General features: G+C 43.7%; 1 protein-coding gene across 3 annotated transcripts in view; it reads left to right on the top strand.

Annotated features, from left to right (window-relative positions):
• CSTF1 (cleavage stimulation factor subunit 1) overlaps positions 1 to 21,249 on the top strand; it is a 118,339-nt gene that overhangs the window by 80,409 nt on the left and 16,681 nt on the right. For all 3 annotated transcript variants that reach the window (XM_078652009.1, XM_078652007.1, XM_078652008.1), the window contains 4 exons: positions 13,598 to 13,786; positions 17,362 to 17,639; positions 19,666 to 19,863; positions 20,500 to 20,890. In XM_078652009.1, coding sequence (XP_078508135.1) covers positions 13,618 to 13,786; positions 17,362 to 17,639; positions 19,666 to 19,863; positions 20,500 to 20,890 — 1,036 coding nt within the window. In that variant the 5' untranslated portion in view covers positions 13,598 to 13,617. The remainder of the gene's footprint in view (positions 1 to 13,597; positions 13,787 to 17,361; positions 17,640 to 19,665; positions 19,864 to 20,499; positions 20,891 to 21,249) is intronic.

The following is a 21,249-nucleotide window of genomic DNA, read 5'->3' as shown; positions in this document are numbered from 1 at the left end:
TGCTGCGGTAGCGCATAGTGATGTTGTTGTACCCCTGAGTGATGCTGTGGTGGTGCGATAGAGTAAGTGCGATAGATAGATAGATAGATAGATAGAGTGAGTCAGGGGGATAGAGTGAGTGAGGGGGATAGAGTGAGTGAGGGCGGTAGAGTGAGTGAGGGCGGTAGAGTGAGTGAGGGCGGTAGAGTGAGTGAGGGCGGTAGAGTGAGTGAGGGCGGTAGAGTGAGTGAGGGCGGTAGAGTGAGTGAGGGCGGTAGAGTGAGGGCGGTAGAGTGAGGGCGGTAGAGTGGTAGAGTGAGGAGAGTGAGGGCGGTAGAGTGAGGGAGTGAGGGTGGTAGAGTGAGGGCGGTAGAGTGGTAGAGAGGGCGGTAGAGTGAGGGCGGTAGTGGTAGAGAGGGCGGTAGAGTGAGGGCGGTAGAGTGGTAGAGTGAGGGTGGTAGAGTGAGAGTGGTAGAGTGAGGGCGGTAGAGTGGTAGAGTGAGGGCGGTAGAGTGGTAGAGTGAGGGCGGTAGAGTGAGGAGATTGAGGGCGGTAGAGTGAGGCGAGTGAGGGCGGTAGAGTGTGGGCGGTAGAGTGAGGGCTTGAGAGTGGTAGAGTGCGGGCGGTAGAGTGCGGACGGTAGAGTGGTAGAGTGCGGGTGGTAGAGTGCGGGCGGTAGAGTGGTAGAGTGAGGGCGGTAGAGTGAGGGCGGAAGAGTGGTAGAGTGAGGGCGGTAGAGTGAGGAGATTGAGGGCGGTAGAGTGAGGGCGGTAGAGTGAGGCGAGTGAGGGCGGTAGAGTGAGGGCGGTAGAGTGTGGGCGGTAGAGTGAGGGCTTGAGAGTGGTAGAGTGAGGCTTGAGAGTGGTAGAGTGCGGGCGGTAGAGTGAGGGCGGTAGAGTGGTAGAGTGAGGGCGGTAGAGTGGTAGAGTGAGGGCAGTAGAGTGGTAGAGTTAGGGTGGTAGAGTGAGGAGAGTGAGGGCGGTAGAGTGAGGGAGTGAGGGTGGTAGAGTGAGGGCGGTAGAGTGGTAGAGAGGGCGGTAGTGGTAGAGAGGGCGGTAGAGTGAGGGCGGTAGAGTGAGGGTGGTAGAGTGAGAGTGGTAGAGTGAGGGCGGTAGAGTGGTAGAGTGAGGGCGGTAGAGTGGTAGAGTGAGGGCGGTAGAGTGAGGAGATTGAGGGCGGTAGAGTGAGGCGAGTGAGGGCGGTAGAGTGAGGGCGGTAGAGTGAGGGCGGTAGAGTGAGGGCGGTAGAGTGCGGACGGTAGAGTGGTAGAGTGCGGGTGGTAGAGTGCGGGCGGTAGAGTGGTAGAGTGAGGGCGGTAGAGTGAGGGCGGAAGAGTGGTAGAGTGAGGGCGGTAGAGTGAGGAGATTGAGGGCGGTAGAGTGAGGGCGGTAGAGTGAGGCGAGTGAGGGCGGTAGAGTGAGGGCGGTAGAGTGAGGGCGGTAGAGTGAGGGCGGTAGAGTGAGGGCAGTAGAGTGAGGGCAGTAGAGTGAGGGCGGTAGAGTGAGGGCTTGAGAGTGGTAGAGTGAGGCTTGAGAGTGGTAGAGTGCGGGCGGTAGAGTGAGGGAGTGAGAGTGGTAGAGTGAGGGCGGTAGAGTGGTAGAGTGAGGGCGGTAGAGTGGTAGAGTGAGGGCAGTAGAGTGGTAGAGAGGGCGGTAGAGTGCGGGCTTGAGAGTGGTAGAGTGCGGGCTTGAGAGTGGTAGAGTGCGGGCTTGAGAGTGGTAGAGTGCGGGCGGTAGAGTGGTACAGTGCGGGCGGTAGAGTGAGGTGAGTGCGGGCGGTAGAGTGAGGTTGGTAGAGTGAGGGCGAGACCCCTTCCCCATATAGTATGAAGACTCCAACAGAGCATATTGTCTTCATGGCGGAAGGCCTATAGTAGAAAACACCGACAATCATGCAACGAAAGACAGCAACACAAACGCGGTGGCATCAATCACTGATGTTACTGCCACATCATTTACCAAACCAATTGTGCATTCAGCGTTGTCAAGGCAGATCCTGTAACGCATTAGTGCAGCACGTGCGATATCGAGACGAATATAGCTCTCAGGCAGGGCACCTCGCTTGTATGAAGAGGGACTTTTGCTAATTAATCATTCTGCAGTTATTCCTTTAAACACACATCTAAACCACTCTAGGAGTGCAAGACTCTTAAACTCTCACATTGCAGGCACGGTAAACTATGAGTTTGCAGCGGCTCTTACTTTTTATTAAGCATTGCTATGTTTTAAATTTGAATGTTCTGATTTTCAAGATGTTTAGCGACCCACCGCACAGCCTGATTTAACGTCTCCCAATTATTTTCTGTGTTATGGCCATAAATGCAATTGTCTGGTAAATGCCGAATCTAATCGGCCTTTTAAAATACCTACATTCAAATATGTGGGAGGAATGGTTTCACATATTTCTGACATGTAGCTTGCTAAGTACTGAATACAAAAGTGTGCAGCAAATAAAGAAGGAATGGCCAAGTACACAACAGTTTCCTGCCCGGTCACCTTCTAACACTGTAAAGAAGACTCTGTTTTCCAGCAAGTGAACATAGCTAGTTAGAAGCACACCACAAGACCATGCTCTTCATTCAGTTAAGAATGCGTAACTCATGAAAATACACTGCGGCGGGTTCTCACCCATGGTGAAGTGCAAAGTTTTTCACAAGGCCATGGAAGAGTGGTTTTAGCCTTAAACCATGCAATAAATGACCCCAGTAACACGGCGTGCAGAGGGCACTGATAAAAAAAAAAAACAAGAGTATCGGGGCGTGTGGGAATTAGGCTAACAAGCTCTCTGCATTCCTGTGGCGGAGGCGGGGGAGCGCATTCCTTTGAAGTCTGATGGAGGGCGAACACCAAAAGGGTTTCAATTCGCATGGCACGCTTTCAGTTCAGGGGCACGCTTTCAGTTCAGAAGTGACAGTGCTGATCTGGGAGGTCAAAACAGAGATTTGCACGCTTTTAAGGCATAAATTCAACTATGTATAGGAGCATAGCAAAATAGCAGAGCACAGAGAGCGAGGCTGCTCATACCCAGTGGATTTAGGAATCCGTTCCATAAAAAAAAAAAGTGTGAGAGCAGAAAGGAGTGGGGCTAGGATGCAGCCTCAACAAGCTCACGGCATTGCTGTGGCGGGGGAGCGCATTCTCTTGAAGTCTTAATTGGGGGGGGGGCATTCCTTTGAAGTCTGATGCCGAGGCTCAGACAAATGGTGTGCGATGTGCGATCTGGCTCACATGAACTGCACCTAATGCGCAGCTTGGGTAAACTTTTGAAAGCCTCTTACTATAATCTCGCTGAACAATGCTTACGCATTGGTTCAGCGAGACCTAAAAACAGTTGATGGACAGAATGCAGAACAATGTCATACATTCACCCCAGTACAGAGATCTGGGCCTAAATCCATCGTTTTATTTGCTCACCACACCACCCCAGTTCAGACATGGCCATATGCAAATCAGCCTTGACCCTGTGCCTCTTGGGAACAGTCCAGCCCGAACTGCCAAGCCATGTCTTCCCTGGACCGGAATCAAGCATCCTAGGACCGGTTTCTGGCTATCAGCCGTCTTCAGCCAGGATAGCTTGATTCCAGGGGCGTGGAGAGCACAGGACTCGCGTCTAAGCATACCCGTCCCACTCGGGGTGACAAATGCAAAAACAACCGTTGATGGATCCCTTTTCAAAACCGGTTGTATGGTCTTCCAGGTGCGCCAGGGCTCAGCTCCCGCCTTTATTGCCTCCTTGATAAGGGAGTATATCCCCGCTAGAGAGCTTCGCTCATCATCTCAATCACTTTTGCAGGTACCCCGCTACAAGCGCAAAAAGTGGGGAGGAGCCAACTTCTCATTTTTGGCACCCTCTTTTTGGAACTCCCTCCCCGACCACCTACGATTGGCCAAGCACTATCCTATTTTCCGTAAAGACCTCAAAACTTTCCTATTCAATCAGGCTTTCCCTCTGTAAATTGTCCTCATATTTTTCCTTCCTTGTATCGGCTCTTACGGCCTCTCCTCTGCTATTTTAAGACCCCTAAAAGCCTCCATAGCGCCAAGAAACCGCATGGTGAATGTCGCGCTTTATAAGTATTTTAAATTCAAATTCATGGACAGAATGCAGAACAATGTCATACACCTGGACACGAGTAATTCGGCAGCAGGAAGTTTTAAACCAATGCTAATTCTAAATACACAGCGCTGTACCATCCTCCCCAAAGTACCAGAAGAATCTCTGTGACAAAAGCAGTAACTCACTGCTTATCCTTACATGGTATGTGTTCTTTACAGTAGGATATTAACCCTTCGCTCTAGTACATGGCGAGTTAAAATTGCCTGACAGAAAACACAAACAACTCTTACCTTTTTCCGGCAGGAAGATTATAATCACGGTTATGTTTTAAACCCACTTACCAAGTCTCAGAGTCGCACCTCTGTGCTGCAGCTGGGAAAATAAAGCATGCTGCCTCGGACTGCAACTGAACCCCATCCCCCCAGTCTGAGTAGAAGGACACGTCCCCTAGAATCTGAAACCAGCTTTTGCAAACTGTGGGACTTTTTGGAGTAACTTGAAATAAAACTGCAACAACAGATTAAGTGCTTGGAGAATCTAGCCATGCTTTGAAAAAAAACGGTTCCTCGCAGCATTTCTTCTCTTAAAAGCACACAAGAACAGTTATTACAAGTAGTTAGAACTAAGTCCTGTGCACACGTTTAGGTAGATGGTTTTAGTGTAAAAAAATGCTATTTAAGTACTTTTCGTTCAGAAAATATGAAGGTTGACATCAGATATTTATATATCAAACCAGATCAATACAAAAAGGAAAGCCAGCCGACACATGTTTTGTCACAAGGCGATGAAATTGTGACTCTTCAGGGCTGTAGTGGGGAAAATCTGTGGTGCGAGAATTGCAGTACCGGTGATACTTCCAACCTGGTAAGACACGGGTTCTTCAAATTAATTGACAGCCAGGAAGGTTCAAAATGTGTTCAAAAAGTGTTTCAGAAGTAATCTGAAAACACGTATGAACGGACGTGTAAGTCCGTGAAACCGGGATACCTATGCTCCCTCGATTGGGCGAATTGCAGTCACGTCCTCAACAGGCGCTCCACTCCAGGCGGGGGTGAGGTGGGGGCTGCTCCTAAGAGCAGTGCCAGCTCCGGTGAGCTACAGTCAACCAAATTGTCCTGCAGCAGCGAGTGAGCTCTAATTACCCGCCGCTCGGCCGGCTTTTAACCCAGATTGCAGTCGGCTACTATTACATTCCCAAGTGAAGCACTTTGCGATATCACACGCAGAGACACCTACTTCTGTGCCTTGGAATAACCAGGATTGCCTTAGAAAATATTTGCAATGTCGAAACATACAAACGGCCGCATTGCCCGGCTGTGCTTTAAAAGTGAAAGTGGCCAAGCGCTCTCAATGGAAGCGATTTCCAATCACGAGCCAGCGTTTTTGATAAACCGAACCCTCCCACGTCACGCAAAACAAAGATGGCGTCTGCCTGTCCAGATGGGACGTCCTCAATTTGACACGGCGGTAACCAAGCAGCCCGATTTCCAATCACGCGCCACTGTTTACCATAAACGATGACACAAGCCAATGGGAAAGGGGGCGGGGCTTTAAGTCCCTTCTGAATCCGTATCGATTCTAAGAAGCCCTCGTAGAGCGGGCAGAGCATGCGCGCTGCAGCGCCAGGTGAGACCTAAAAAGGACATGTGCATACTCCTTCACTACAGGAATCTGACCTCCCCTCTCCTCCTCCAAAGACTCTGTTCAAGTCAGGCTGATGAGGTGTCTTTGAGAGTGCACACAGAAGATGCTGTTACTGGGAGCATGTGGATACTGTAAATGCCTTTACTAGGCACGTGTAGATTGGCAGTATTGTTTCTCTTAATGAGGAAGATGTGTGGGACAACCTACCGACGCGTAAGGCTGTTTATGTATTGCTGAGACCATGCAGAGGTTTTCTGTGGTGGTATGTCAAAACGCATTTTGTGGTTTTTGTGAATCTGATGTGTCCATGCGGGCACCATTCAAGCCCTTATATTTGCATAAAGAGAGTTCGGTCTTCTTGCTCAGTCAAACATTGGTCTCTTTGCTGATATTGTTACCAGGTAAAGATCTGCAGTACGAACAGCACAGGGTCTCACTAAGAAGTGATGGTAGCATCTCCTGTTGATAAGTGTGCTTTCTATCTAGCCAGGACTCAGAGGAGTTCAGGCTTGATGCTGAAGTGCCCCTTATCTGCTCTTGGGGTATAGGTATCCATGTGGCAGAATGTCACACACTCAACTCCTGTTCTCACTTTCGTACGCAGTTGTCACTGAAAAATAATTCAAGAATTAGCCTATGTGTCAATGCTTATTCTAAATGTTTTCATGTTTTTCAACTTAGTTTAGCAGCAATGTCAACATTCCATCTTGTGGGTCTGAGTGTTTACTCTACTTCCCTTGTAAGTGTTTCTGCCCCAGTTGGCCCGTTTTCTATTAGACAATAAGACATTGGGCTCCTTGCAGCTTGTTTCACGTGCACCTGTATTTCAGACTGCTGACAAAAGGAACCAAAACTGCAGGTCTTTTAATTTCGCAAGCCTCATTGAAACATCAACAGTCTTTATAGGAGTATTTTAGGTAACATTGGTTAAATAGAAGCCAAGTGCAGTTTATTTCACGGGCAAGTTGAAAAGCACAGAATGAGGAAGTAACCCAGAGGGAAGGGGGTAGGAGCCACTGTGGTCAGTATTGCTGCATAGTTGTCTGTCCCCAAAAGCACAACACATCTATGATGGCCGTCTTTGAACTCCGTTCGAAAAACATGAAAGTGGGTAATCGCAGCTCCAGAAATGAAAGAAATATTTATTTCTCATTTTTCAGGCCAGGAAAAGATTTACCTTTTATTTATTATAGGCTTTCACCTATATGCATTGGCAAAGTTAATGGGTTTCGCCAATGCAAAATCCATTGGCTTTGTCGAAATGTTCTTACATGTTGCTCAGCAGTCGAGCTGCTGCAGCATAGCACTTTTTTAACCATAGGGCATGTTTCACAGCAACTCAACTGATGTGCAACATGTAGAAAAACATTGGCAACACTAATAGATTTTGCATTCGCGAAATCTGTTGATTTGCCAATGCTTGTTAGAAACTGTGCATAAACAGGTGAAAGCCCATAATAAGTTTAAGTTTAAAATATTTATCAAGCGCAACGTACACCTGGGCGGTTTCTTGGCGCTAAAGTAAAAGGCAACCAACTGAGCTAGAACGGTAACTAAGGCGGCAACTGAAAGACAGGTAATTTACTAAAGAAGAGCCTGAGGGAATAAAAAGGTCTTCAGAGCTTTGCGGAAGCCGGAATACTCGATGAGGGACCACAGATGAAAGGGGAGAGAGTTCCAAAACATGGGGGCAAGAGTGGAAAATTTTGAGCCACCCAGTTTTTTTTTTCGGTAACGGGGTACAGCTAAGAGGAGTTGTGCCGAAGAGCGGAGGTCTCTGCCAGGGACATAAGCCTTGATGGCTGAAGATATAAATAGGGGGGCCAGGCCAGACCTGGCCTGGAACGCCATGCAGCCTAGTTTAAACAGGGCGCGTTCCCGCACAGGGAGCCAGTGAAGAGTTTTCAGGAGGGGGGAAGTGTGATGGAATTTAGGAAGACCGAAAGCAAGGCGAGCAGCCTGGTTCTGCACTAATTGCAGTTTACGGAGGCTGTACTGAGGGATGCCATTGTACAAAATGTTCCCGTAGTCCAGGCGGGACAGGACCAGTGCGGACATAATTAGCTTGAGTGCAGGGAAAGAAAAGAAACGGGAGATAGAACGGATAGTACGGAGAGTAAGAAAGCAAGAAGAAACCACCGAACCAATCTGGGAGTGCATAGTAAGTTGATTATTTAGCTTAATACCAAGAGTCTTCACAGAGGAAACAGGGGTAGGAGGAGAGCCAAAGGAGGGGGGCCAGAAAAGAGAATTCCAGGGACTGGAGCAACCACCTGTCACCACAAGTTCCGTTTTATCGGGATTGAGTTTCAGGTGGTTGAAGTTCATCCAGTCCCTGATGAAAGATAGAATAGATTGGAAATTAGAGATAGAGTCAGGAGTAGAAGAAAGATTAAAGATGAGCTGGAGGTCATCGGCATAGTTATATACCGAGACCTCCAGTTGCTGTAGAGCAAAGATGAGGGGAGCGATATACAGATTAAACAGTAAAGGAGAGAGAGAAGAACCCTGGGGAACACCGCACTGGACCTGACAGGGGGTAGCTGAAAACTCCCCAAGATGAACCGCCTGGGTCCGGTCCCTCAGAAAGGACGAGAGCCAAATGAGGGCTGATCCTCCTATGCCCGCCGCCTTGACACGGGAAATAATAGGTAACGGTAAACCTTCTCCTTGTCTAAACAAGCATTTGCAATGTAATAGGTCTCGCATTAGGAAAGTTTGAGCTATTGGTATTGGAAATTACATATTTTTTTATTTAGGTTTTATTTTTTGAAATAGTGAAATTAATAGATTTGTCATTTACAATGCCAATAGTTATAACTTTCGCAAATGTGACACCTATAGCAATATGTGTTGTATTTACGTGACTTACATCTATTGATATTACAAATAACAATGGCTTTTCATTTTCCTTAAATAATTAATACTTAAATAAAAGTTTTTGTAATTTATAATGGCAATAGCTTAAACTTTTGTAAATAACTTTTGTTATTATGTTCAGTGTATTTTATTGTGACGAAAATCCAAGAACAGAAGTGAAATATTAAAATCTTTTTTGTTACATTTGTAATAAAGCTTGAAACATTGAGAGAACATATTTGAACTAGGTGTTGTTGAATGGTTGCACAGATTGATGCTGTGGTGGCGAACGAGTGATGCTGTGGCGTTCAGTGATGCTGTGGTAGCGCATAGTGATGTTGTGGTGCCCCTGAGTGATGCTGTGGTGGTGCGGAGTGATGCTGTATGCTATGCTATGTTTCGTTTTGCTATCCTATATTTTGTTATACTATGCTATATTTTGCTATCCAATGGCATAACATAGCATAGAGGGGGGTGAGGGTGTGTTAGGGTGAGTGAGGGTGTGTGAGGGTGAGGGGGGGTGAGGGTGATGGGGTGAGGGGGAGGGGTTGTGAGGTTGAGGGGGTGTGGGCAAGTGTTTTTAATAAAACCATTGATGCATGTTTATAAGTGACTGAATGCCACTGTACTTGGATATATAAATGGTGTTTCAATTCCCTTATTTAATTGTACTTATTTTATCGACCTCATGGAACCTGGGAATAAAAGACTAAACTGGCCCTGCCATGTATCAACCATGTGACCTGCAGATTACGTGCAGATGTCAGCAGAGGGGGGGTGTAGGCGTGTGTGTTGCGACTGAGAAATGTATTTATAAGTGGAATCGTTGCGCTGCTTTTGGCTTTGCTCCATTAAATCACTCGAAGACACGTGTTTTGCCCTTCAGTTTTGTTACAACTTTTCGTTGACACTACACCAACTCTGTATTTATTTCTCCAGTTTCTGAAAGAGCACCCACGCAGTAAGAATTAAGCACCCGAGAGTGAGGCCTCCCAATCTCGCCACTCCCCTGTGGATTTCTGAAATCTGCGTGTAATTCATTTAGTGTGTATTTTAGACCATTAGGGGTTACTCCCTGGGGTCCGATGAGATTAAAAGAACCAGCAGGGGCTGAACCAATTGCAGCCATTACAGGGGGAGCAGGTGACCGTATCATAATTTAATTAGGGGCCGTGGGTAAGAGGGTCTCCTTCTGGGTGAGTGACATGTCGCTGGCAGAGACTACATTACTATAAATATCTTCCATGGGTCAGACGGTATTCATGTTTTGGGGGCTTTGACATGCAGTGAGAGAGGGCATCTGTATCACAAGGGACTGCCTGGCCATATGTACTTCCCAAACGCCTTCTGAAAGGCTGGTGGGGCTGGGGAAAATTCAGTCACAGATGGTTAAAGGGGATTTCATTTACATGTATGTGCCTCTGAAAGTCCGCTAAGATTGCTGCATAGTCTGCAAAAGTGCCCAAGAACCTCTGCCGAGTGAGTGTCTCTGAAAGACCGGAAGGGCTGGGGTAGAGTCTAGTACCTCACATGTACACTGGCCTAGCTGCCTTTAGGTCTGACCATGACCAGTTATTCCTGTCACAAAACATGAAAAGAGGCTCACATATATTTGTAAAACATTTCTGCTCGCCATTTTTTTTAGACCCTACTTTTGATACCGTAGTTGTCAAACAGAGCTAGTATTAATTTGGGGCAGCTCAATCAGCTGATCATCATCTTACACCTGAAGCTATTTGGGATGTATCCTTCCACCTCCACTCAAGTGTTTGCTGTAACCTGCACGAGGGACAACTTTGCACATAAAGACCTCTTCATTTGAAATAACAAGACTAAAACAAGAATTGTTTTGAGCGGAGGCTGCAACTGTGCTGAGGCTTCAAAGCGCCTGATGTCCATACCGTGCTGTTAGTTCTTTCTAGGCGCTTTGGATGACTCCAGGACAGCAGTTAGGGCTGAGTAATTGAAGCCGGGACAGTGCAATAAAGTACAACGCCCTGAGCATACTTTCAGGCATAGTGATGTCTAGACCCACCCCATCCCTAGCAACGCCGACATTCTTAAACCTCTTTGGTGCACACAGCGCCCTCTTGTGACGTTTTGTGGCGGTGACATAAATCTGCATTCGTTTTACTGAAATCCCATAAAAAAATAATCTCTGCCGTGAACAGGACATTTACATTTTAATTCCATTTATATAGCGCTTACTACCCCTAACGAGGCGTCGATGTGCTTTTCGGTGAGTAGCACGATAAAAGGGCTTAAAGTCCTGGTACTTATACATGCAGGCAGAACGCATCCTAGCTGGCCCCTTCTCAGCAACCACCTTCGTGCGCACAGCCACTTGGATGCAGAAATGTTGCGAATTAAAAACACTAACCATACGGGAAAGAGAATTAAAAGTTATGTGAGATGAGACAAGGTGGCTATGGTCCTCGAACTCCTTCTGCAAACATCATACACAACCTTTCGACTCCATTGTGCACAAGCCTTGGGGATCACCTGGGCTTCTTTCTGCACGTAAAGGCTGAATCCCTTCAGAGCATATTGCAATTAATTCCTTGAAATGCTTTATGGACCCAATGACTGCAATATTTGCATTGTATTTCAAATGCTGCTCCTCGTAAATTCAATACACCATCAACTGCATTCTGCAGTTAGTACAATAGATGTGTTGCACTGCACGCTATGCTCCCGGCTGTGAATTCCCTGTGATCGTGGGGCGGGGCCGAGGGAGTTGGTGGACGCTCCCTCCCGATCTGCTCACCGGTCTCTTTCAGGCTGGCCAGCAGCTCCATTTGCTTCTCCTCATCCGAGGTGTTCATAACGCCGGGTAAGGGAGAGAACAGCGCACTAGAGGTGGAGAGACTCAGGGGGTAATGCACACCCGGAAGCGACGATGTCTGGAGCAGGAGGCACGAGATGCCCAGTGCAGGAGGAGGAGGGAAAGGTGAGCTCAATGTGGGATGTGCGCATGCGCGAGTCTGGTCTGCTCCCACTGCACCTGACGCTCCGCAGGAAACCCGGAAGTACCCATGTTTATGGTATAGGCAGCAGGGTTTATGCTCTTGCAGGGACAGTATGTGCAATTGATCTACGGTACACGTTGTATTGCCCGGTAATTGATTTGGAACACGAGACGTGATAGAAACAACTCAGATTTGTTTCGCTGACTTTTATAGCTCCCGATAATTTTATCATTCAAAAACGAAGACAAAATACTATTAACACGCCGGCAAGAAAGCTCAGGTTTCATGACAAATAACGCCTGTGTGGTAGTGTTTGACATCGCCTGTCTCAGATTCCCGGCAAGCCAACAACAATAGGTCTTTCGCTGGAAGCAGCGCTTCGCGCTGCTAACACCAGTGAGACCTAAAAATGAGAAACGAGATTTTGAGACATGCCCCACCTCTTCCTCCTAAGGCAGTGATATAGACATATACTGCTTGTTCTGCTATTTCTCCATTCTCACCAACAAAGATAAGCCCAATAGTGAGTTTTTTTCTTTGACTTCAGTAAATGTGCCCATCATTCGGTTTCGATTGGTAATTTGATTTTGTTTATGCAGTCGGCTTTTGACAAACCAGCAATAGCAAAGCACTCACACAGGCGCTTCAGGTTCCCATGGGGGTCCACATAGCCTGCTCAGGTGGTCCTCAGCTGCTTAGAAAATTAAATACAATTAGCAGATCAATAAAGTATATATAAAAAAGCAAAATGTACAATTGAAAAATGTAAAGCGTTCTGTAAATGTGAAGGTATTTGAAATTGGAGGCTAAAATGAAGGTAGATTGAATCTTTGGAGAAGTGCAAGGAACCCAAACAGAATATAGTATGGACAAAAATTCTGAAATCTTTATATTTATTTGTGATTTAACCCCTTCGATGCTCATGACGAGCTCAGCTCGTCATGAGGTACACCTCTCGTACGCTCATGATGAGCTAAGCTCGTCATGAACCGCGGGTTTTTTAAATCTTCAGCGCACCGCGGAAATCTGCACGGCGTTGATGCGGTTAAATAAGTATTTCATCATTTGTGTATTTGTTTGAACGCTTGCGTGTGTATTTTGTGGTTGAAAGCACTGAAAATGATTAGGCCGTGGTTCTCAGCTCCCTGTAATGACTTAGTGAGGGTCCCCAAATTCCAATAATGATTTATTGGAGGTGCCAGCATTCCTATGATGATTAAGGGGGTGGCCACAGAAGCCAAAAGGTTAGGAACCACTGATGTGGGCTGAACTGCACAGCATGCATATTGAAATAATGCATGCTGTGTGTAATATGGAACAAAGCAAGTCCCACTTGCTTACATAAATGGACCATGCTCCACTGGTGAAGCCCTAGAAAACAGAATGCATTTGGAAAGAGCAGGAAGTAAGTGACTTGGTAGCACTTAAAGCTGTGAGGCACCCTTAAAAAATTATAAAGGTTGGCAAATTAAAAAAATAAAGTTTAATCCACCATCCCAGATCCCCGCTCTCCCTGAAGCACACTTCTTTTCAAGCAGATGTGGATGTAATCAGGCAAAAGGTTGTCACTCACAATGCAAGACAGTTAGTGGCTGAAGTTGGCTTAACCATTTCCCCAACTGCATGCTGTGATAGGCCGAAGCAAACTGTGAGTGACATTTTGACAGATCAGTACTAAGAGTGGCGTTTTGACAGATCAGTAGTTGAAAAGGCGTGACCCAAAGCCCCACCCCATGTATGTTTATACATATGTATTTTTTAATATCAATTATTTTGATTACATCAGGCTGGCGAGAAAGTTAAAGCTAAAACAGAATTTTGCCTTTTTTTGTTATTTTACTGTATTTCAAAGGAAATTGTTTTTTCTTTTGTAATCTATCGCCTGACAAAATAATTCACAGAATTTGCTGTATTTAACCTACTGCATATCAGAACTAGAACTGTGTGTGTAGGTGGTGATGGAAAAATTGAGCATTGTCACATTTGGATCTATGATTATATGTTTTGACTAATAATTTCAGTGTGTGATTCTTTTACATGATGGTCATTTATGCAAAAAATGTAATTCTTCTCATCTTTATCATTTGTAGTACAGTATCTGTACCACATCATGTATCGATCAAGGATCACACTGAAAGATCGTCATCAGCTCTATAAGCTTATGATCAGCCAGTTGTTGTATGACGGGTACATCAACCTTGCCAATGGTCTGATAAATGAGGTAAAGCCTAACACTGTGTGCGCGCCTTCGGAGCAGCTACTTCATCTCATCAAAGTGGGTAAGTGAAATGTTGTTTGAGAGCTTAATGAGAGCAATAACATTATATTATCATCTTTGAGTTTTTTTTCCAAACAGTAGTATTTCTAACAAACTCTTAACAGAACAAGGCATAGAGTATAACCGAATGTTGACAGTGATAAAAATGACATTGAGACGTGTTAATGAGTGTTGATATATTATCAGAGATATTACCAATGAGTACTTTTTAATACTTTATATTTGTAGAGTCAAGCAAGGTGTGGGATGGGACGTGCGCAGTCCTTGATCGGACTAGGTGCAGGGCAGTAGTTCTCTATTATTTCTGGGGAGATCAGCACGAGTGAGTGAAGAGCTATTTTGTGGTGTTAGTCAGATTGGAGATTTTAGGTAAGAGGAGAGAGATGTTTAGAAAAATCAATTTCCATGTCACCTTTGTAGAATGTTGCAAACGTTGAAAAAGGTGATACGGTCGCATATAAATATACTGTAGAATTAAAACAGGAGGACATTTAGGAAAAATCCTTTGGGTAGTGTCTACTAGTGGCAGTGCAAGTGTGGAATGCTAAGAGCATCATACGACGTAGGAATACTTTCACTAGTAAAATGAGATCCAGACTAGTGCTGTGTCAGTGATGCAAAAGGTGATCAGCATTTCTAACATGATGTGCAGAGTTAGTGTGGGAGACAAAGTAGAGGAGACAGGAGACTGTGGTGTGCACATTTTATAAAGCAAAATATGTATGTGTATGCAGTCCAACAGAGAGGGGTTTCTACATAATGTGTTCACGATTTAGTTGATTGAACATTCAAAAAGTTTTTTTCCCCAAGCTTCGGTATGACTTACTCCTCAAAACCAGGTGTTGGTTGGTGGTGATTGAAGTTTGGTGCCGTGGACGCCCAAGCCCTGCATACCTTTTAATGCAATGGCGCAAGGGTATATAATTACTTATTCCTGATCATGTCTGCAATTTAGCTCCATCGCAGTAGCTTCTGGGGCAAAGAGCATGAGAGACAGAGCTTCACTGGTTTTACTTCCTTTGAAAGTGTGTAAACATAGTTTGGATTTACATGTCCTCAGATCTTAATTTATTTCTGAATTTTTGTAATGACTTCAGCAGAAAAAAAATCATTTTCTGTCTTTGAACTTATTACACTGTGAGTTCTGGGACACAGATGTCTTTTTTCCTTCCTGCGTGCTTAAATGTGATTTTTATCTTTCTAGTATATGGCCATAAAAGAGTATTATTACAACATACTGTAGGTGTTTGCATGTCTGCGAGTCAGGGGTGAAATGGCAACCCTGAGGACTACCACCTACTGTTTTTGCTTTTTACCCCGTCAGTTAGCTAGAAGGCATCAGGATTCCTTCCGTTACTATGGCGTCACAGAAAAAAATCCATCTACTTGCAATTACCAATATGGAAGGCACAGTCAGTCTTTTAGTATAGGTTTAAGAACTATTAAACGTCGCATAACACAACCCCTTCCCCAGCACCTATGTTTGTGGTTTTATTCTGTCTTCCCTCTCTGGGACAATAAGAGGAGATGTGCATTTTGCATGTTGAGCGTAGCCACAATGCAGAAACATAGGTAAGGGTGGTTTTGTGGGCTTCATCATGAGAGGAAAATCCCCTGGCTACCAAACGATTGCTTGATGATAACTACAATCTTTCTGAATAGATTGTTGAAGGTTGGTAGCCCCTATTGTCATTGAAATTTGACTGGAGTCAAGTTTTACATGTTCAGAAGGATCCCCTCCATTACGTACTAGTACTTTTTATGTAATGACTGCGCCTTGATTTGATATCCGCTGGCATTTTTTTCCACATTTTAATTCCTGCCTGTGTGAAGGGTCAAATCCTAAAATGGAGGATTTCTTTGGATAGTAAATGGCATCTTGATCCTTCCTACTGCCACCATGTTGTTTTAAAGTTGTAAGTAAGCGGTTGCTCTGTAGGTTTCTCTGCTATCACAGAAGCGAGATGCCGCCTGAGCTCTAACCTTACTGCCTACAGAGCAAAACATTAACAGGCAGGAGTGTTTTTTGCTCTTACCAGAGTCGCTGAGCTGACTTGCTTATGTTTGCTCCTCTCCTTGAAATGGTGTGTCAGATTCCACTGACCTCTGAGGTTGAAGAGGTAGACATTCTTCCTCCTCAGTGGAGATCTCCACCACATCATTTTGGCTCCTAACTCTTTATTTTCATTCTTCCAGTGAACAGAACAAGGAAAATTCAGCTGGTTTTCGGCCCAATAGGGCTATTGATAACTTCTGCATCGATTGGTTCAAATACTGCCTATACATAAAATGAAAATCTAACACAAGAACATGCCAAATGTTTCAAATATTGTCTGTCCATAAAACAAAAACAACATGAGAGCATTGTAAAGGCCTTCATTGCTCTGGCATTCACACTTTTGTTTTCATTGTGTCTTGCAATTCTTTGATGACTTGCACCTAGAGCAAAGTAGTTCCTGACCATGGATAAAAAATTCATCTAACCTTAGGGCGTTCGCTGGATATCCATAGCCAAGACTTTTTTTGCATAAATATTGTGGCACAGTCTGGTGAGGATTCCGTTAAATGGTTAGGTTGGCTTTGAACTTCAAGTAACAGACTTACTTTGCCTATGCTCATTTATTATCAAAGAAACGATGAGAAATGTGTGTCTTATAGCTTTGCACTGGCAGCAGTTCATACCTTTCAGATACTATTTATGGTCTTTGTTCAGATGTGCTAGTCTTGAACTAGAATATGAAGATAAATCAGTCTCAGAGAGGTGGGATACAGTCCGATTGTGATTTGTTGTTTTACACACACACATATATATATATATATATATATATATAATCTCCATTTTACTCATGATTGTCCATAAATCTTGATTTTCATAAAACAATTTGTGACAAAAAAGCCAATACTTGTTTTGGGTCAACAGACGCTGATGAGTCATTGATGAGAAGACACTGTAGCGTGTGTTAAATAACCTCTACATGGTGCAGAAAAATGTATATTTGAAATTGGTGAGGAGCATTCGTGAAGTCCTCCTCATGGGGGCTACAATTAAGGGATAAAACAAATGGAGTGTCTCTGCCCTATGCTTCTTTTGGCAGTATTCGATAAAGTATTCCTAAATCCTTCATGACTACAGGAAAGAATTCTAAGTGCATGAATGTTGTTAGGATCCTACGCTGAACAATAAATATTTTCTGGAATGTAGTTCAGTTAAAGAAGTGGTTGAGCGAAGAGTCTTGCACCCACAAAGTGGAAAATTTTACCCAACACCTTACTATGCCAAGTTAATGAAGAAACATTAGTCAAACTGGTTGACCTTAAAACACACAATTTATCCTAACCCCCATGTTTGTTTGTAAATAAAAATGCAGACTTGTGTAGTTGCATTTACCATTTTTTATGCACTCCTTCATATGTTGAACAGCTTCTAGTGCATCAATTACCTTTTCTGGAGATGTTTAATGTATCGTCCTGCTGTATAGCTTACGTCGAAGAAGTGTATGAAGCTTATACAGTTTGCAGCTGTCACATTTAAAACTTTTATATTAAGTCTTTTATATTTGCTTCTTTTACTTTTAGGCATGGAAAACGATGACAGTGCAGTTCAGTATGCAATTGGACGCTCTGATACCGTCGCCCCAGGGACAGGAATAGACTTGGAGTTTGATGCGGATGTCCAGACAATGTCTCCGGAAGCATCCGAGTATGAGACCTGCTATGTCACCTCCCACAAAGCGCCGTGCCGCATCGCCACATACAGTAGAGATGGCCAGTTGATAGCCACTGGGTCTGCTGACGCCTCCATAAAAATACTTGACACAGAGCGAATGTTGGCAAAAAGTGCAATGCCGATTGAGGTATAGTAGTAACGCATTTTCCCCTCATACTGTGTTTTAATATTTTGTATAGTTTAGAGCAACTGGAGCTTTTATTCGACCTTCTGTAGAAAGAAATATTACTCCTATGTGTGGTAGGCCTGTTATTTTTTAATTTAGTATTTAGAAGGATCTGAAGAAAAACATTTTTGCGTATTCCAAGGCTAGCGGTCCAGTTTTAGTTGACTTCCTGTGTGCTAAATGCTGTCTTGTGACTGACAGGACCCGAGCACTTGAACAGCTGCATGGTGTGGTGGTGGGCCAGTAACATCAGTGTTTGTAAGTTCAGAGACTGCTCCCCCTAACCCTCTTTATTTGATTATAGCTTTCTTTCTTGTAAGTGCACTACTTTAGATTGTTATAGCTATCACAAAATAGGCAGATCCTGGAAAGAAAAAACTATGCCTGGAAAGTTTGACTTTGTTCTAAAAGAAACCTCTCTGTAACTGCTGCTCTTTAGATTGCAGTCCGACACAAGGACCAGTGAGTGAATGAAATGAAGTTAAATGTGTACAAAGGACAACAGTGGGATGGTGTGGTGTTCTCTCTGTTCTTTGTAAACAGGTCTTCGAAATTAAAGCATTCAAATTTTGAGATTTCAGCCTGTTTTGTGTACTGCAATGCATTTCATTAGATACATTTTAAGGTTTAAACATGATCTTGTTAATAAATCATGCTTATAAGAAAGACACAATTTTATACCTTTTCTAATGGAGCTTTTATGTGAAACCAAGGAAAACGGAACCAGAAATCCATTAAGATGTATGACGAGGAGACTTGCCTTTTCCTTCAAGGCAACATCATAGAGGATAGCTAATCTGGTTGCCTGATACCCTACTGTGTAAAGAGAATAGTCCATGTATTGCTTTTTGAGAACATGTTGGCCCCATGGGGAAACTCTGTGGACCTAATGGAGATCATGGAGACCCTTTCTAGTTCAACAATCAGATGATAACTTATTGTACAATTTAATGGTAATACAACATTTTGTTGAAGAAAATCCCTTTTTTCTTTTTGAAGTGCATATACACAGACAAATGTCCCTGTTAATTGCCAGTGATCTGTGACTAAAAGTTATTCTGCGCTATACATTGATTGTCAATTTAAAAAATGTGTATTATTGCAAGTAATTTTAACTTTTTGTTTAAGTAGCAAAGTATTCATTTTATCAATAGCAGTAGCATAACTTAATAGAAATCAAGAAAACAAATTGTACAGATGGAGCGCTGTCTTCAAAGAATACAACGTGTGGAAAAACTCAATTGAGCTAAAAAGCACCTTTGACTAACAGGTTTCTTTGATAATAATTGGTAACTTATGCTGCTCATTTGCTATTGCAGATGAATGGGGAGCTCAGCTTGGAACCTGGATTTAAAAATGTGAAAGTTTGGATTTTCCCTATTTGCCTGCTGACTGAATACTTAGGTTAGAAATACACTGACTTCAAGCAGCCAAACCAAATGCGTATTTTATGACGAACAGACATAAGGGCTTATTTAGAACCTGGATAAGCATTGCCTGCCACATTTAGAAATCCGTGACAAACTGGCAGAGATTTCTGTGACTTCCAGGAAGCCCCTATTGTAATGGCTTCATCCGAACCAATGACCCTTTGCCAAATGGCGGCCGAGTTTGAGGCACACACATGGCAACGTTTTTTTATCAGAAACTAAAAATCAATAGCCTTGAGGCAAATGGAATTTTCTCAGCGTCTGAGGGGGGGCATTGTGTGTTTTGCTATAATTCTGATTAATTGGACAATCCTAATACACCATCTTCTCTCTCTGAAGGTTTTCTTGTAATCCGAAGCTTATTTCTTAGCAGCTTTTTGTAGCCCCTTCTCGGAGCTTTCTCCAGAATGTTGCAGTAAGCTCGTTCACAAAAGTGGATTTTGCTTGCCCGCACTCCTCTCTATTTAAACTTCTACTTTAATAATGAGAATTGTTAATTAAATAACGTTTCCCTGTCAAGCTTAAATGTAATGCCTTAATGAATTTGACCATCACAGGTTATGATGAACGAGACAGCACAACAGAACATGGAAAACCATCCTGTTATCCGGACTTTGTATGATCATGTGGATGAAGTTTCTTGCCTAGCTTTCCACCCCTCAGAGCAGATTCTGGCATCAGGTTCCAAGGATTTTACAGTGAAGTTATTTGATTATTCAAAGCCATCTGCAAAAAGGGCCTTCAAGTACATCCAGGTGAGAACCAAACAAACATGAACAATTAAATATTGTTGTTGTACAAACTTTATTCGATAGAAAATTCATCATACAAGTATACAGTTTATACAGTACATTAAAAAGATGAAAGAGTAGAGGGACAGCACTCATGTATATTCAACCATCCTCATATACTACTCAATTTAAATCTAAAATCAGACTCAAGACTGTTTACATAAAAATTTACAATTAAATATTATTATTGCTATTGTATTTGGCATTTTCTATTAAATATCCCCTTGCTCCAAAGTCTTTTGAGACTGCCAACGTAGAGATTTATTGCAGCTGTTATAGGATCTTAAAACAGTGCAGCTTCACCATATTTTCAGCGGTGATCTTGGGCTTGTTAATAACCTTTATAGGCAATCTTTTGTATGTGGAGGAAACGTTTTCAGCAGAACAGTTGCAGATTCTTTGAATCCCAGACCCTAGAATAAGGTCCTAAGCATGAGACTTTAGTCCGTAGGGTAATAGAGCGGCCATGTTTTTGTTTTGGCCCATAGGATTATTCAGGTGCCATGTTTTTCATATTATCTTCTTACTGGTGGTTGTTTTTAATTGTTTGATGTGTTTTTCATTTTATACTAACTAATATATGTTTTCACACTTTAACAGGAGGCTGAAATGATACGCTCCATTTCCTTTCACCCATCTGGCGACTTTATAACCGTAGGGACCCAGCACCCTACGCTGAGACTTTATGATATTAACACATTCCAGTGTTTTGTTTCTTGCAATCCCAATGACCAGCACAAGGATGCCATCACTGCTGTTAACTACAACCCAACTGCCAACACGTATGTAAGTTCCAGTAAGGACGGCAGTATTAAGTTGTGGGATGGTGTTTCAAACCGCTGCATCACTACGTACGAGAAAGCACACGATGGTGCCGAAGTGTGTTCTGCCATTTTTTCAAAAAATTCAAAGTACATTCTGTCAAGTGGAAAAGACTCAGTGGCTAAATTATGGGAAATATCAACAGGACGTATGCTGGTGATGTACACAGGTACGTGTGGTAAACCTTTGCAGTTTGTATTGCTTATCCAGTTTGTGATATCTCGTAGCCGTACTGTTTTCATGACGGCGGCCCATTCTTTTCATATTGTTTGGAATTTTGTTCTTCTATTAGTATAGCTCATAGGCATTGTGGCACATTGGCTCTCTCTCTCCCTCCCTAGTCATAGCAGTGCATCATGGCAGAGTACAACTGGCAGGGCAATAGAAGCGGTAATACAATATAGTCCCCCTGGTGGCGAAAAATTCTGGACAGACCATCAGCATTGGCATGTTTTGTACCAGGGCGGTGTTCCACCGGAAAATCCATCCCTTGTAGGGAAATGGACCACCCTAACAACTTTCGGTTGT

This window comes from Lissotriton helveticus, chromosome 7, assembly GCF_964261635.1.
Source record: "Lissotriton helveticus chromosome 7, aLisHel1.1, whole genome shotgun sequence".
Classification (NCBI taxonomy): Eukaryota; Metazoa; Chordata; class Amphibia; order Caudata; family Salamandridae; genus Lissotriton; species Lissotriton helveticus.
Note: the sequence above shows the minus strand (reverse complement) of the source record. Positions and strands in the feature narration are given on the sequence as shown.